We start from the raw sequence: 13,654 nt of genomic DNA on the forward strand, positions 1-13,654 counted from the left end.
CCCTTGGTACAGCCCAACTGTTCCTTGGCTGGACTGGCCTGGTGCAGACTCTTCCTGCATCTTCTGTGCAGCTCCTCTCGCCACCTTTGGGCTTCTTGTAGCATCTATAGGGCTGGGTGGGGACATGGCACAGACAGAGGGATTGTCCCTGGCATTCAGACCACATTGCCCCCAGGAACTCCCTGCAATGGCAAGGAAGGCTATTCCCTGGGTTGGGAGCGCCCAGGACTCAGGACACAGGCACAGCTGGCCTGGTGTTGTACTGGTGGTGTGTAACCATTGGCACACTGGTGTGGGTTTGTGCTTTGGTTTCACCATGGGGAATAGCTGTGCCACTGTGGAAGTGGATGAGGGTTCCCAAGTCCTGAGGCTGGGTGTGGAAGCAGGGCAGCAGCTCAGGCAGAGCCAGGCTGTGCTGGAGGGAAACAAGGAGGCAAAAGGGGTTTTTCATCTCCACTTTTTTGTCTTCATTATTTTGTTTAATTTATTAATAACTTGCGTGAAAAAAGGTAAAGTGTAGAAGTATCTGTGCAGTTCTTCAACATATCCGCCAAACACGAGAATAGAACTGTAAGAAATAAAAAGGTTTGTCAATGTAAACATCTAGGCCCACACCCAAAACCCCTCCAGAGTCTATCTAATCTAATCTAGTCCATCACCTGCCATTTACCATCTCTACTGAAGTGTTAATAGAAGGTCGGAAAGTTACAGTCTCTGACATCCCTCTCTGGCAAAGAGGCCTGGATGTTTTCAGCCCCCTGGTCAATGGGGATGAAGTTGGAGAGGTTATCGCTTGTTTCCTTGTGCCAGGCACGCTCCAGGAAAGCTGTGGCCATGAGGGTTTCATCAAAGCCTGGGTTGTTGTGGTTAGGTTTGGTGAGGACTTGCTCCTGTTCTTGGGGACAGGCTGTGTGCTGCCCTTGTCCCGTCCAGTCCAGGTGCAGTGTCACGGGCTGGATGGGAGGTGGGAGCTCCAGATCCCCAAGAACAGAGAAGTCTCCTTCGTCCAGGTGGTTGCTCAGGAGAGCTTCCCAGTCAGTGTCACCCTTCAGCTCGGTCAGCTCGCTCCGCTCTTCCTGGGTCCCAGAAGCAGAGCTGGGAAGTCGAGACATCTTGGCCGTTGACATGGGCTGCTTGCGCTGCTGCCCCACTTCATTCTCCATGGCATTCCAGTTCTGGCTGTTTTCAAACTCTTCAAACTCTTTCAGCAGCTGCTGCAGCTCCATGCTTATCTCGAGATTGTTACGGGAGCTGCAGGCTGAGGCAGCTGGGCTGATGATGTGCCCTGCCTCTTGCTGGGCTCTTTCAGGGGAGCCTGGCTGCGTCTGCACTGGTGGCATCCTCCACTCTTTGAAGGTTCTGTTCTTGAACCGGTTGGCGTATCGGGAGTGGAGCTTCCAAAATGCTCCTCTCCCTGGTTCGCTCTTCTCCCGGGTCACCTTGATGAAGCGCTTGTTGATGCAGAGGTTGTGCCGGATGGAGCTCTAGGTCCAAAAGAGAAAAAACCCAAGGCTGAATGCTTGTCTGCTGGCGTGAGAGGGACCTACCTGTGTGAAGAGGCTGGTGCAACAGAAGGTTTTCAGCAAGGCCCTTTGGGAAAAGAAAGCAGAAATGGCAATGCCAAGACATCTCGGGCTATGTGCCCTCTAGAAAATCCCCTGAATGTACCCTGAGTGCAGCTAATAATCAGACAGGAAACTCGGTTGCTGGGTAAATAACCCAGCTTTGGGCTTCCCAAAGTCAAGCAAAGCAGCCAGCTCCTTCTCCCAAAGCGCTCGCATAGTTCCCCCAGCACAGGAGAGGCTGGGGAATCCAGGTGGCCCTGGAGAGGAAGAGGGTCCGTGAGGGGCTCTCTTGACAGTGATGGGCTCCAGGGAGCCCATCTGCCTGGGGAGAAGGTGGGCAACTCCTGGTCAGGGGGCTTGCAATGTGTTTGCCCAGCCCTGGCTGGGTGAGCACAGCCACCCAGGATCAAAGGAACACTGCAGATTTGGGCTGGCAATAATCCAAGTGGGAGGATGAGCCATTCAGGGCACTCTTGCCCTGCCCCCTGCTAGAAAGCCTCATATGCCAGAGTGGCCCTCTTGTGACCTCGTGTGACAGAGAAAGGCAGCAAGCCAAGGTGGCTGGGAAAAGCTGCTGTGGGAAGGGCTTCAGGCTGTCCCCAAAGCTGGTAAGCCTGGGGCTGTCCCCTCCCTGCCAGGGATATGCCTGTGCTAGCTGGGGACAGCAGCCCTATTTGACCCCTCTTGGTCTTCCCTCTACAGGTCTCAGCAGCCTGTCCCAGCAATGGAGCCTCCTCGGCCCGTCTGAAGGGCCAGGAGACCAGCGCTGTGCCCTGCTTAAAAAGCAGCAGTGCTTCATCTGGGAAATTCCCCAATGAGTGACTTGTCCAGCAAACAGCATCTCCATGCCTCTCCTGTGCCTGGTCCTCAGCACCCAGGGATGCTCGATGTGGTGACTTCTTGCACGTGCGCTCAGCCCTGAGGCACTCGGGACCCCATCAACGCTCCAGAAAGGTAGGGACTGAGAGGCCTTCGCCACAGAACCAAGAGGAGCCCCAGGGGCTGGGGGCCCAATGGGTACCTTGCAGCTCCCTAGATGACCTCGGGCTCTCCCCCGGCAGGGCTCTTTTCCTCCGTCACCCCAGCAGCTCTGGCATTTGAGCCCAGCCAAACTCTTTCCCGTTCCAGCCCTTCCCCACCAGCTGCCGGTGCCGCCGTCTTCCCAGTGGGATCTAGTATTGGACCTTGTTTTGCAGCGTGTAGGCTGTGGAAAGCCCTGCCCAGCCCTGTGTGGACAGGGACCAAGGCAAGAGGGTTGCAAATCTCCTACCTGCCAGGTGGGATCAGCAGGTTGGAAGTAGCAGAAGTTGTCACTGATCCACTTGCAGATGGCCGAGAGGGTGATCTTGGGCTTCTTGCTGGCTTCCATTGCCATGCAGATGAGGGTGGCATAGGAGTAAGGTGGCCTGACATGTGGGTTGGTCTTGTAGTTGATGTTCCCTGTGAGCTGAGAGGACTCGGCCATGGCATGGTGCATCATGGTGGTGGAGGAGGAGGTGGCTGTGCGGGGAATGTCGATGTACTCACACAGCTCCTCAGCAGTCAGGGGAAAGCCTGGGGACTGAAAGTCCACCAGACTCACTAGATTTTCCCAGATGGTGCAGCGGTCCTCAGGGTCCTCAGATATTGGGGGCAAGCCGATGTGGGTGCCTGTGAGGTTAGCCAGCCACAGGGGGTCTGGCTTGCTGCCAGGCCCATCTTCCTTGGTGGGGTTCCATTGCCCCTGAGCTCTTAGCACAGGGCTGGAGCACACCATGCCTTGGCACGTCACCGGGTGCATGTGAAGGGGAGGGAATGGATGGGACAGATCCTGCAAGGACAAGAGGGAGAGGGTTGAGGTTCCCTGTGGCACAATTGCTCTCTGGCACCTGGACAGGGCTGGGCCTGAGTGTTCCTGGTGTCGCTGGGCAAGACCCATCCCTGGGGTGCTGGGCATGGGAGCTGCAACGTCTGCCCCAGGGGTACTTTAGCAGCCCTGGGCCTCGGGGAAATTCCCTCAAACCGCCGTGCTCCCAGTGCCACCCAAACCCGGTGGGCTGGTGCTGCCCAGCAAGCTCTTGGCTGAAGAAACTAACGAACCCCTCCACAACCAACCAAAATTCAGCCCTCTCATCCCACCCAGAGAGGTGGTTTCTCCCACCTGTTGTGAGCAGGACAAACTCTTCAGGACAAACTATCAGGGTCTAACACCTCAGCTAAAGACCTTAAAGTCTTCATCTGGTCTGTCTCATCCCTGCAACCTTCCCTCGGTTTGATGTTATTTATGCTTCTCCCTTCCCCTGGCACCCAAAACCAACCCGGGGGGGAAGGAGGGGGGAGCGGGCACAGGGACCCACACCAAGCACAGCGTCACTTCGAGCCAGCCGGCAGCTTCAGGCTTTGGGGAATAGCGGGCAGGGGATGCGGCGCTGGCTCCGGTGCCAGGCTGCAAAACCAGAGTCTCGTGGTGGCTTTTCGGCCACGAGAGAAGGTGGTCCCGGGAGGCAGCGGGGGCCGCTGGCCCGGCTGTCACGGGGGTTTGGCAGCGAGAACGATGCGGAACCCCCCGCGCGCGGGCGGCGCGGCCGTTGTGGGGAGCAGGGGGGTTTGCCTCCCGCTTCCAGGAAATGGGCTATTTTTTTCCCCCCGGACCAGGACAGGGGTTTTCCGCCGAAACGAAGGCTCCGGGCAGGTTGCTCAGGTGCCCGGTCCCCAGCGTCAGCAACCAGCCCCGACCAGCTCCCGCACCCGCGCTAAGGGAGGGGGGGCAATCCTTCAAGTGCTCGCTCTCTGCAGCTGGGGGCGGGCCCGTCCCGCCGCCCTCCCCAGGCCCCGGCCGCTCCCCGCCGCCGTCCCTTACCCCCTGCCGGTGTCGTGCCGCAGCTTCCGCAGCTCGGGAGAGCTGACGACGAGAGCTCGTCGTTTTTCAAAACGCGGGGCGGCAGCAAAAAAAACCACAAAAAACAATCCGTGGGGAAAAAAGAAGGGGCAGGAGCAGGGCTGATGGCCCGCCGCCCTCCGCTGTGCCCGGGCCGGGCCCGCCGAGTCGCCGAAAGTCGCCGACAGTCGCGGCCGCCCCGGCGCTGGGGGCGCTCCCCGAGGCTTCGCGCGTGCGCGGACGCCCCGCCCCGTCAACATCGCCCGGCCCTGCCATTGGTGCGCGCGCCGCCGTGGGCGGGGCCTGCCGGGCGGGCACAGCCCCGGGCGGGAAGGATGCCGGGGGATCCCGGACCAGCCGGACCCCACAGCCTGGCCGCAGCCTGTGCCCAAGAGTTTGGAGACAATGGCGTAGAACCCCGCTCCAAAAGAGGCTCTTCCACCAAAACCCAACCTCACAGATACTCGTACAGCACCAACATGTTTTCACCTTGATTTTTATTTGATCCACCTTCATCCCTTCTAAACACCTGAAATTGGGGTAAAAATAAAGAAATACAACAAAGCATCTAAAGCTCCATCATTTTACTAGAATTTGGGGGTGAATTTGGAGTTCAGGGGATATTCAGGAGGATTTGGAGGTTCTAGGCAGATTTGGGAGAATTTTCTCCATTGCTTTTCACTCCAAGAGCTAAGAGGGATAAATCTGTCTCCTTAAAACTACTCAATCCCACATGAAAATGGCTTAATCCCACCCCAGAATTACTCAATCCCACATCCCCCCCAAGCCCCGAAGAGGGGTGGGATGGGGACTGGGAGGATTAGGATGGGGTGGGAAGTGGCTTGGGAGGGGTGGGATTGATTCTTGAAGGAGTGGGATGAGGTTGGAAGGGGTGGGATGGGTGAAATTGGTCTTGGGAAGGGGGTCTCCATGCGGGGGGAGGGGTGGCATGGATGGGGTTTGGAATGAGAGAGCTGAAAGCTGGGGATGATGAGGCCAGGGGGGATCCCATTCCTGAGGGCATTTTGGGGTATCCCCCATTCCTGAAGTGATTTTTGGGTATCTGCCATTCCTGATGGGGTATTGGGCTACCCCCAATCCTGAGGGAGTTTTTGTGGTACTCCCCAGTCATGAGGGAACCGTAGTGGGGGGGACTGGAGCAACTGGAAGTATGTGGGGGGCAACTTGGTTCATACTGGGGGCGACTGGGAGTGACTGGAATAGTACTGGAGTATCTGAGAGTGGGAGTGACTGGGAGCAATTGGGACCATGCTGTGAGTAAATGGTATCATATTGAGAGTGACTGGGTTTATACTGGGAGCAAGTGGAACCACACCAGAGGCAACTGGGATCATACTGGGATTCTACTGGCAGTGGCAGGAAGTGACTGGGATTATACTGGTGGTGACTGGGACCACAATGGCATTGACAAGGATTAACTTGTAGGGGACAACTGGAGTCATACTGGAAGTGACTGGAACCATACTGGCAGTGGCTAGGATCATACTGGGATCATACTGGGATTACGTAGTGTGTGAATGGAACCTTATTGGGGGTTACTGGGATTACATAGTGTGTGAATGGAACCTTACTGGGGGTTACTGGGATCTACTGGGCCAATGGTGGGAGCCAACTGGGATCAACTGGAAGATACTAGAATGATGCTGGGGCGACTGGGACCACACTGGGGTCATACTAGGAATGTCTGTAACCATACTGGGGGTGACTGGGACCACACTGGGAGCAACTGGGATCAACTTGGAGTGACTGGACCTACCCTGGGGCATCTCGAGTGACTGGGATCCTGCTGCGGGAGACTTGGATCGTGCTGGACTCACACTGGGAGTGACTGGCACTCCTGGGACCAATTGGGACCATGTTGTAGGCAAGTGGAATATAGTGGGAGTGACTGGTCTCTGGGAAGCGCAGGATGGGCAGGAGGGGGAGGGCAACCCCTTCCCACTGCTCTGTATTCCCAAAGTCCTTGTTCCCAGTTCCCAGTCTGGCCCTGACCAGGAGATCTGCTCTGGGGTCCCTTTCCCTGGGGCCACTTCCCTACCCTCTTCCTGCCTTCCTGCTGCTGGGAATTGGCACTTTGGAGCTTCATCCCATTGTTTCCTCCGCTTCCCTATTATTATCAGGATCCCCCTGCACTCCCTTTTCCCAGGCACTGGGACCCCCCTTCCCAGCCATTCCTGGTTCTCCAGCCCCCAGCCCCCCCTTTTTTGACTACAACACCTCCTGTCCCGGCCATCCTGCCTCTCCCAGCCCCCAAATCCCCCTTTTCCTTTACTCTGGGGATGCCTAGTCTCCTGTTGTTGGCCATCCCAGGTCACCTCACCCCCAGTCCCAGCTTTCCTTGACCCTGGGACCCTCTGAAGCCCCTTCCCAGCCCTCCCAGTTCCCCCATTTCCTTGACCCTGGTACCACCCTGACCCTCAAATTTCTGTGTCTTCCCAGTTCCCTGCTCCTGGCCCTTCCTGCAGGGGGGTCCAGGGGTGCTCCAGGGGATCCCAGGTACCTTCTGTACCCCACATTCCTGTGAACTGAGACAATCCCTGCACCCCCTTATCCAGGACCCCCTGCACCCACTTCCCTGGTTCCAGAACCCTCTGCACCCCCTTTCCCAGCTATGCTATCTCTCCCAGACCCCACACTTCCATTTCCTTGACCCTGGGACCTCCTGGGCCCATGCCTGGGCATCAGGGCCCCCCTGCACCTCCTATCCAGCACTGGGACTCTTCTGCACCCCCATCCTACCTCTCGTAGACTACAGACACTCCCTCTTCCTTGACTCTGGTACCCACTCCACCCCCAATTCCGGCCTCTCCCAGTCCCCAGCCTCTCCTTTCCTCAACATCAGGGACCCTCTGAAACCCCTTCTCGGACTTCCCATGTCTCCACACCCAATGAATCACCTTTCCCTGACACTGGAGGACACTGGAGGCCCCTGGATGCCCCTTTCCTGGGCACAGGGACCCCCTGGACCCCCTATACTGCCTCTCCCCACCCTAGTCCCACCTTTCGTTGACCTGGGGAACCCCCTGGACCCCCATTCCCAGACACTGGGACGCCCCTGCACTCTCTTCTCCAGCTCCAGACTCCCCTTGCACCCCCTTATCCTGCACCAATAACCTCCCTAACCCCCTTTCCCGCCTGCCCCACCTCTCCCCCACGCTCGTCTCCCCTTGCCTTGACTCTGGGACTCCCCAGTTCCCCCCTCCCTGCGTTACCTGTTGGTGATGGAGTCGGAGCACGGACCGAAGCTCCCCCAGTTCGTGATTGTGAAGGAGGGGAAGGGCTGGAATTAGGGAGGGGCAGGAGCGGGAGGAAGTGGAGGGGGAGGAAAAGGCGGGATGGGGGAGGAGCCGGAGGAGCAAGAGCAAGGTCAGCAAGAACAAAAGGGAAGTCCGGGAGGCCGGGGATTCCCTAGGAGCATCACTGCCCCCGCATCCCACCGGTGAGCCGGAGCTCGCCCAAAATATCTTGAGGGGTCTCTGGGTTTGTTTTTTCCTTTTTGTCGAGGGCTGGTGCGATATTGAAGCCTGGAGGACTCCAAAGCTGAGCCAGAAATGCCCTTTGGGGCGATAATGGGGGTGCCCGGGAGGTGCTTTTTGGGGGGGCCCCGGTGGCGGTTCCCGGAACAGCGCTGGCTGTAGGTGGGGGGATGCGGGGGGATGCGGGTGCCCCCCGCGGTGCGGGTCTGAAATAGTTAATAAAGGCAAAGATAAATAATTTGCTAATCAAATTATCTTTGCAATGTTAGTGTTAGTGGTTAGTTTGAATTACAAATGTCAAACCACAATGTTATGTTACTATGGAAAGCTATATCTTACTATGTTAAACAAGTTCTGAATGTAAGCTTTAAATGAGCCTATAAAGATATGGATAAAGGGACATAGCCGAGCGGCACGGCCCCCGGCACAGCCTGTTGCAGCCGAGCCAGGAGCGGCAGAGCAGCCGTGGCAGCAAGCTGCCCGAGGGAGGAGCCGGCCCGAGGGAGGAGCCACTCGCCCCGCTCCGAGAGCAGCCGCTGCCATCTGAGGACCACCTCCATCTGGGACCTGCCACCCGGCATCCAGGCGCCGCCTAAAGGGGAGGGAATAGTGGCACATATAAAAGATCATTACACGTTTTTGGCGGGAAGACCGTTGGTGGAACAGGAGTTTCCCCGGGTCTTCCAGCGCGCTGCTTTGCTTATTTGCCTTCAATAAATTTCTACAATATATTTAAAAGAAAAAATTTATATCTGGTCATTTGACTATAACAGGTCGGTCTTCCCTTGCTCGGGAACCGCCGCCTCCATTGTCAGCCCGCAGCCGGCAGTGGGGGGACACACACACTGGTTTTGGGGACCCCCGGGAAAGCCGGGGGTAGGTGGGAATCCCGGGACCCCCGGAGTGGGGAGAACGGAGAGGGGTGATATCGGAGCTGGAGGACCCCTCGCAGCCTGGAGAGGGGGGTCAGTTCTGGGACAACAAAATGGGTGCCCGGAGAGAAGGCATTCCTAGGATTCCCGGGGACATCATTCCCAGCAGCCTGGAGAGGGGGGACCCGTGGGACCCCTGGCACCCTGAAGCAGAGAGATAAGGAAGAAGTGACCCCAGGACCTCTGAAACCCCTGGCATTCCTAAGTGGGACCCTGAAGAGGGGGCAATCCCAGAACCCCAAAGTGAGGAAACTGCAGAGGCAGGGAGGCTTGGGATTCACGGGAACCCCTGATAGGCTGGAGAGGGTGGGGACCCCAGAGAGGGGGACCCCCAATACATGTGGGACCCCCAGCCCGGACGGGGGGACCCCTAGAACCCCAAAGCGGAGAGACCAGAGAGGGGGATCTCCTGGGAGGGTTTTTTGGGGCTGAATGTTGGTATTTTGGAGGTTTTTACAGATGCAAGATGCTTGGTGACTTTTAGATATGGACTTGGACTGAAGCAACCCCCAAGCCAATGTGCTCACACCTTGTTTTTGCTCCTCAAAACAAGATTTTTCCTTCCTTGGCTAGATGGAGCAGGAGGCTGCGAGGAAGATGCCACGGGCCCCCCAGGCAGGTGATGAGGAAGTCAGTACCCCTTTGGCCCTGTTTTGTGGTGCCTGTGGCAGCCGAGCGTCGCCCCCGGCTGCAGAACAACCCCGCTGGCGCTGCCGTCCTGCCGGGGCTGGACTGGGGGATGTCCTTGGCCTTCCCTCTGGGCCAGAGGCAAATCCCCTGCCTGTCCTTCTTCCTTCCTGCCCCAGGCCCCGAGCTGAGGACGGAGAGCACGGAGGACAAATCCCCCCAGCAGAGCCTGGTGGGAGAGGCCGTTTTGAAGGGCTCCCCGGCGCAGGAAGGCAACGGGGAGGAAAAGGCCTGGAGATCCCCCTGGAGGAGGGGCTGCAAAGCCAGCCCAGGGTGCTCTGAGGAGGAAAGACCCACCATATGCAGGGAAGGCGGCTGGAGCTTGAGCCAGAGCTCTGACCTGGTGGTCCTTGAGCAGTTTCAAACTGAGGAGAAGCCCTACAAGTGCTTGGAATGTGGGAAGGGCTTCAGATGGAACTCCCACCTCCTCACTCACCAGCGCATCCACACTGGGGAATGGCCTTACAGGTGTGGAGAATGTGGAAAGAGCTTCAGGCACAGCTCTCACCTCATCACCCATCAGAAATTCCACAGTGGGGAACGGCCCTACATATGTGGGGAATGTGGGAGGGGCTTCAACCGGAACTCTGACCTGATCTGCCATCAGAAGATCCACACTGGGGAATGGCCCTACAAGTGCTTGGAGTGTGGGAAGAGTTTCAGCAAGAGCACTGCCCTTCTCACCCACCAGCACCTGCACACAGGGGAACAGCCCTACACATGTGGGGAATGTGGGAAGAGCTTCAGCCAGAGCTCCAACCTCATCACCCACCAGCGTGTCCACACTGGGGAACGGCCCTATTTGTGTGGAGAATGTGGGAAAAGCTTCAGCCAGAGCTCCAGCCTGACCTGCCACCAAAAGATCCACACTGGGGAACGGCCCTACAAGTGCTTGGAATGTGGGAAGAGCTTCAGCAAGAGCTCCCACCTGATTCGCCACCAGCAGATCCACACAGGGGAATGGCCCTACAAGTGCTTGGAGTGTGGGAAGAGCTTCAACGTCAACTCCAACCTGATCCGCCACCAGCAGATCCACATTGGGCAACAGCCCTAAAAGCGTGGGGCATGTGGGACAACCTTCAGTGACAGCTGCACCTTCGTCACCCACCAGCGCATCCACACCAAGGAAAGGCCCTACACGTGTGGGGAGTGTGGGAAGAGCTAGTATTACTATCTCTAGTAATATAAAAGCATAAAAAGAACATTTAAGAAAATGTATACGGGAAAAGAAAGAAAGTATCAGAGTAGAAAAATACGGAGTCACAACCTGAGGATCCAGCATAGACTTGGTAGTTGCACTCATGTCCCTTTGTCCAAGTGATGGTCACAGTCTTGATCCATTGGAGGTGGAGGACACCCCTGAAACACAAAGTTCAGTGGGTTAATATACATTCAGGTTTAGTTGGAATGCCCAAGTACCTCCCCTAGGGGGGAGTTTTACAGTGTCTGATATGGATCATGGAGCACTTTGGGGGCTCTCTGATGGTTTCTGTCCCCTTCTTAGACATGACCCTGCCTCTCCTGTCAGTGGCTGAGCTAGTTGTGGTCCATGAGAAGGGATGAAAACCTCTGGGCTCTGTGTGAATGTTCCACTACTTCCTGGGGCAGAGTTTTCCCTTCTGAGCCAGTTGTGTAGGGGAGGACAGTGCTGTGATCCAAAGCACTGTCCCACCTGGCAGTACCTGTTCCTTTTTGGCTTCTTCCCTTCTCTGGCTCCAAGCCCATCCTGTCCCCTCCAGGAGTGGGTGTTCACCCGCATCTGCCCCTGGGTGGTTCTTTTGCCCATGGGCAAAGGGGCACCAGCTGCTTTTGCAACTTGAGAGTGTTGGAGCCATGAACCATCAACACTCCAGTTTGTCACAGCTTTGCACCCCAAAAGCTGAGAGGGATCAATCCATCACCTCAAAATAGCTCAATTCCATCCTGATTTGGTTTGACTCCCCTCCCTAAATTACTTGATTGCCGAGTTGTGTATTGCACCACTGTCACTCTGCCCCCACCCAGTGCTTCCAGTGTTCACAGTAAAGCCTCCTAGTTCTCCCCAGTCCCTGTTACTGGGGGGCACTGAGGGGGCTGTTGAGGGGAACATGCAGGGTAGGGGGCAGGGCCGAGTGTGGGGGTGGGATGGCCACATCTGGCCTCCAGGATGGATTGGGAATGGGGACCCCACGTGTCCTTCCTGTGTCACCCCACTGGAGGGCTCCTGAGGGGCCACCTCTTGCCTAAAATTGGGTCTTAAAAGAAACCTCTAAGACCCAATGTGTGAGTTTAGCAGGAAGACATTCATTACCATGATGCACTGCAGTCACAAGTACCCTGGGAATCAGTTCCCAAAGTGCACACAGAGGTGTCCTCACTACAGCTGATTGTCAGCATTACATTATTATTTATTTTTTGTTCCCTGCATTCCTGTTACATATTCATGACATTTTTCAACACTTATTAGTATATCTGTGTATCCTTATAAGGTCTCTGAAGGGCTTCACTGACGGTCTCTGGTGGTCATCTGTGTCTGGAGCCTCTAAAGTTCTGAGTGACTGCCTTATGACCTTTAAGACAATACCCCTGGTTATAGGGTAACTTGGTGTTGCTTGGCTGGCTGCCTCAGTTATCTTCTTCATTGTTTCTTTACTTTGCTTGGTTGGCCCCTTTAAATCACTTGACTCAGCCATATGTAGTTTCTATGGTACATTCTGCTGCAAAAACTATTAGTTCTTGTTACATCTCAGAACTTCAGATATCATTCCTTCCATTTTCTTGAGACTTGGCCATTAGGCCAATGTTTCATTATTCAAAGCATACTTTGAACCATAGGTAACTACAACAGCTACAGCATTAAATCATAATACAAGCTGCTATACAAACAGAGATGATAATTTTAAGGGTCTGGTCTGTTTGGCTTTCCAGTCAAATGGAGTGTTCTTAACTTGACGATAATGTGTTCAAGGCCCTTTTCTGCATCTCTTAACTGCTGTAAATGTGGTCAACAAAACCTGGAAAGGTCCTTTCCCTTTCACCTGTAGGAGCTTAGCGTCCTCCCACTTGATGTGGACCCAATGGCCGGGGCAGGAATGGATGGGCTGGGGTGTCCAATCCACTGTCTGAGACATCACGACGAATCTCCGGAGTTTCTGCAGGGTAGATGCTAAAGTGTACATTAGTTCATAAGGGCTTAAATTGTCTTTTCTTCCAGGCTGAACCGAATTCTCAGCAATGCCATAGGCAGGGCCTGCACCGATGTCATTCAGGTTTCCTGACAAATGTTCCTTGTCTTGTGTACCACTGCTGCGATAAAATGGGATTCTTTATCTGATGACATTCCTAGAGAAATTCTGAACCCAGGAATAATGTGGTTTAAGAAAATCTTCATTACTTCATTTGCTTTATTGGTGTGATAAGGAAGGGATTTCTTTCCAGAGTAACTCAGTAAACTCTATTTGCCAATAGTCTCCAGGAAGATTTTCAGCTTTTGTGACTCCTACAGTTATTTTATTGCTAGTGTTTGGGTTATTTTATGCTCTCTTTTCCCATGACTGCAGGTGCCACTATCACTGGCTTTGTAGGGGTAACAACCTATTCTGTAGCTTGAATGTTAGCTTTGAAGTATTTAATTAACTGAAAGTCCTTTTTTTATTGTGCTTTGGGGCAATTTTATATAATGCTACCTCCTTTTCTGGGATTAAAGCCAGAATGCCTTTTTCTGCTGCCTCTTTTGCAGATTTGTCAGCAAAATGGTTTTCAGTTTCAGGGAAAGTTTTCAATGCCAAATATTTACTCTTTTTGTTAAATCCAGGACTGAGAGCAGTTAATTCTACTTTCTGAGCAGATATAGTCATTGGTAAGGCTGCAGTTTGATTCCCTTGTTGGTGGTGATCACTGCACAGCCTGTCACTTGTTTTCCCTCCTGAACAAAGCTGCTTCCATTGTGTACAATTCACAGTCAGGGGTTTTGGCTGGAATAGGCTTTGGCTCTTCACTGATCCGCTAGAAACTGTGCAAGCACTCCCAGAAGCAACATTCTGGCTCTCACAGATAAACAGTTCAAAAGGTTTTGAGAGATCTGACAGACCCAGAGCCTGGGCTCTCATCAGGGGGTACTTTGGCTGCTTAAAGGTT

The 13,654-nt window shown here is 54.9% G+C and overlaps 2 protein-coding genes across 5 annotated transcripts; one reads left to right on the top strand and one right to left on the bottom strand.

Annotated features, from left to right (window-relative positions):
* Positions 1 to 686: 686 nt before the first annotated feature.
* LOC126650021 (forkhead box protein J1-like) lies at positions 687 to 4,527 on the bottom strand. Of its 2 annotated transcripts, XM_050334464.1 has the most exons (3): positions 4,405 to 4,527; positions 2,836 to 3,375; positions 687 to 1,484 (listed from the first exon to the last, which is right to left on the bottom strand). In XM_050334464.1, the coding sequence occupies exons 2-3, from the start codon at positions 3,343 to 3,345 to the stop codon at positions 687 to 689; spliced, it is 1,308 nt and encodes a 435-aa protein (XP_050190421.1). In that variant the 5' UTR covers positions 3,346 to 3,375; positions 4,405 to 4,527. The 2 variants fall into 2 exon arrangements, with proteins under 2 accessions (XP_050190421.1, XP_050190420.1); XM_050334463.1 differs by lacking the exon at positions 4,405 to 4,527 and having other exon boundaries at positions 2,836 to 3,483.
* LOC126650022 (zinc finger protein 239-like) lies at positions 1,476 to 11,583 on the top strand. Of its 3 annotated transcripts, XM_050334466.1 has the most exons (3): positions 1,476 to 2,519; positions 9,425 to 9,470; positions 9,658 to 11,583. In XM_050334466.1, exons 2-3 carry the CDS (start codon positions 9,425 to 9,427, stop codon positions 10,590 to 10,592), a joined length of 981 nt encoding a protein of 326 aa, XP_050190423.1. In that variant the 5' UTR covers positions 1,476 to 2,519; the 3' UTR covers positions 10,593 to 11,583. The 3 variants fall into 3 exon arrangements, 1 of the variants encoding a protein (XP_050190423.1); XR_007631237.1 differs by lacking the exon at positions 9,425 to 9,470 and having other exon boundaries at positions 9,658 to 9,794; XR_007631236.1 differs by lacking the exons at positions 9,425 to 9,470; positions 9,658 to 11,583 and adding an exon at positions 4,200 to 4,989.
* Positions 11,584 to 13,654: the final 2,071 nt, after the last annotated feature.

This window comes from Myiozetetes cayanensis, unplaced genomic scaffold, assembly GCF_022539395.1.
Source record: "Myiozetetes cayanensis isolate MyiCay16 unplaced genomic scaffold, myiCay2020 scf54, whole genome shotgun sequence".
NCBI classification, from domain to species: domain Eukaryota; kingdom Metazoa; phylum Chordata; class Aves; order Passeriformes; family Tyrannidae; genus Myiozetetes; species Myiozetetes cayanensis.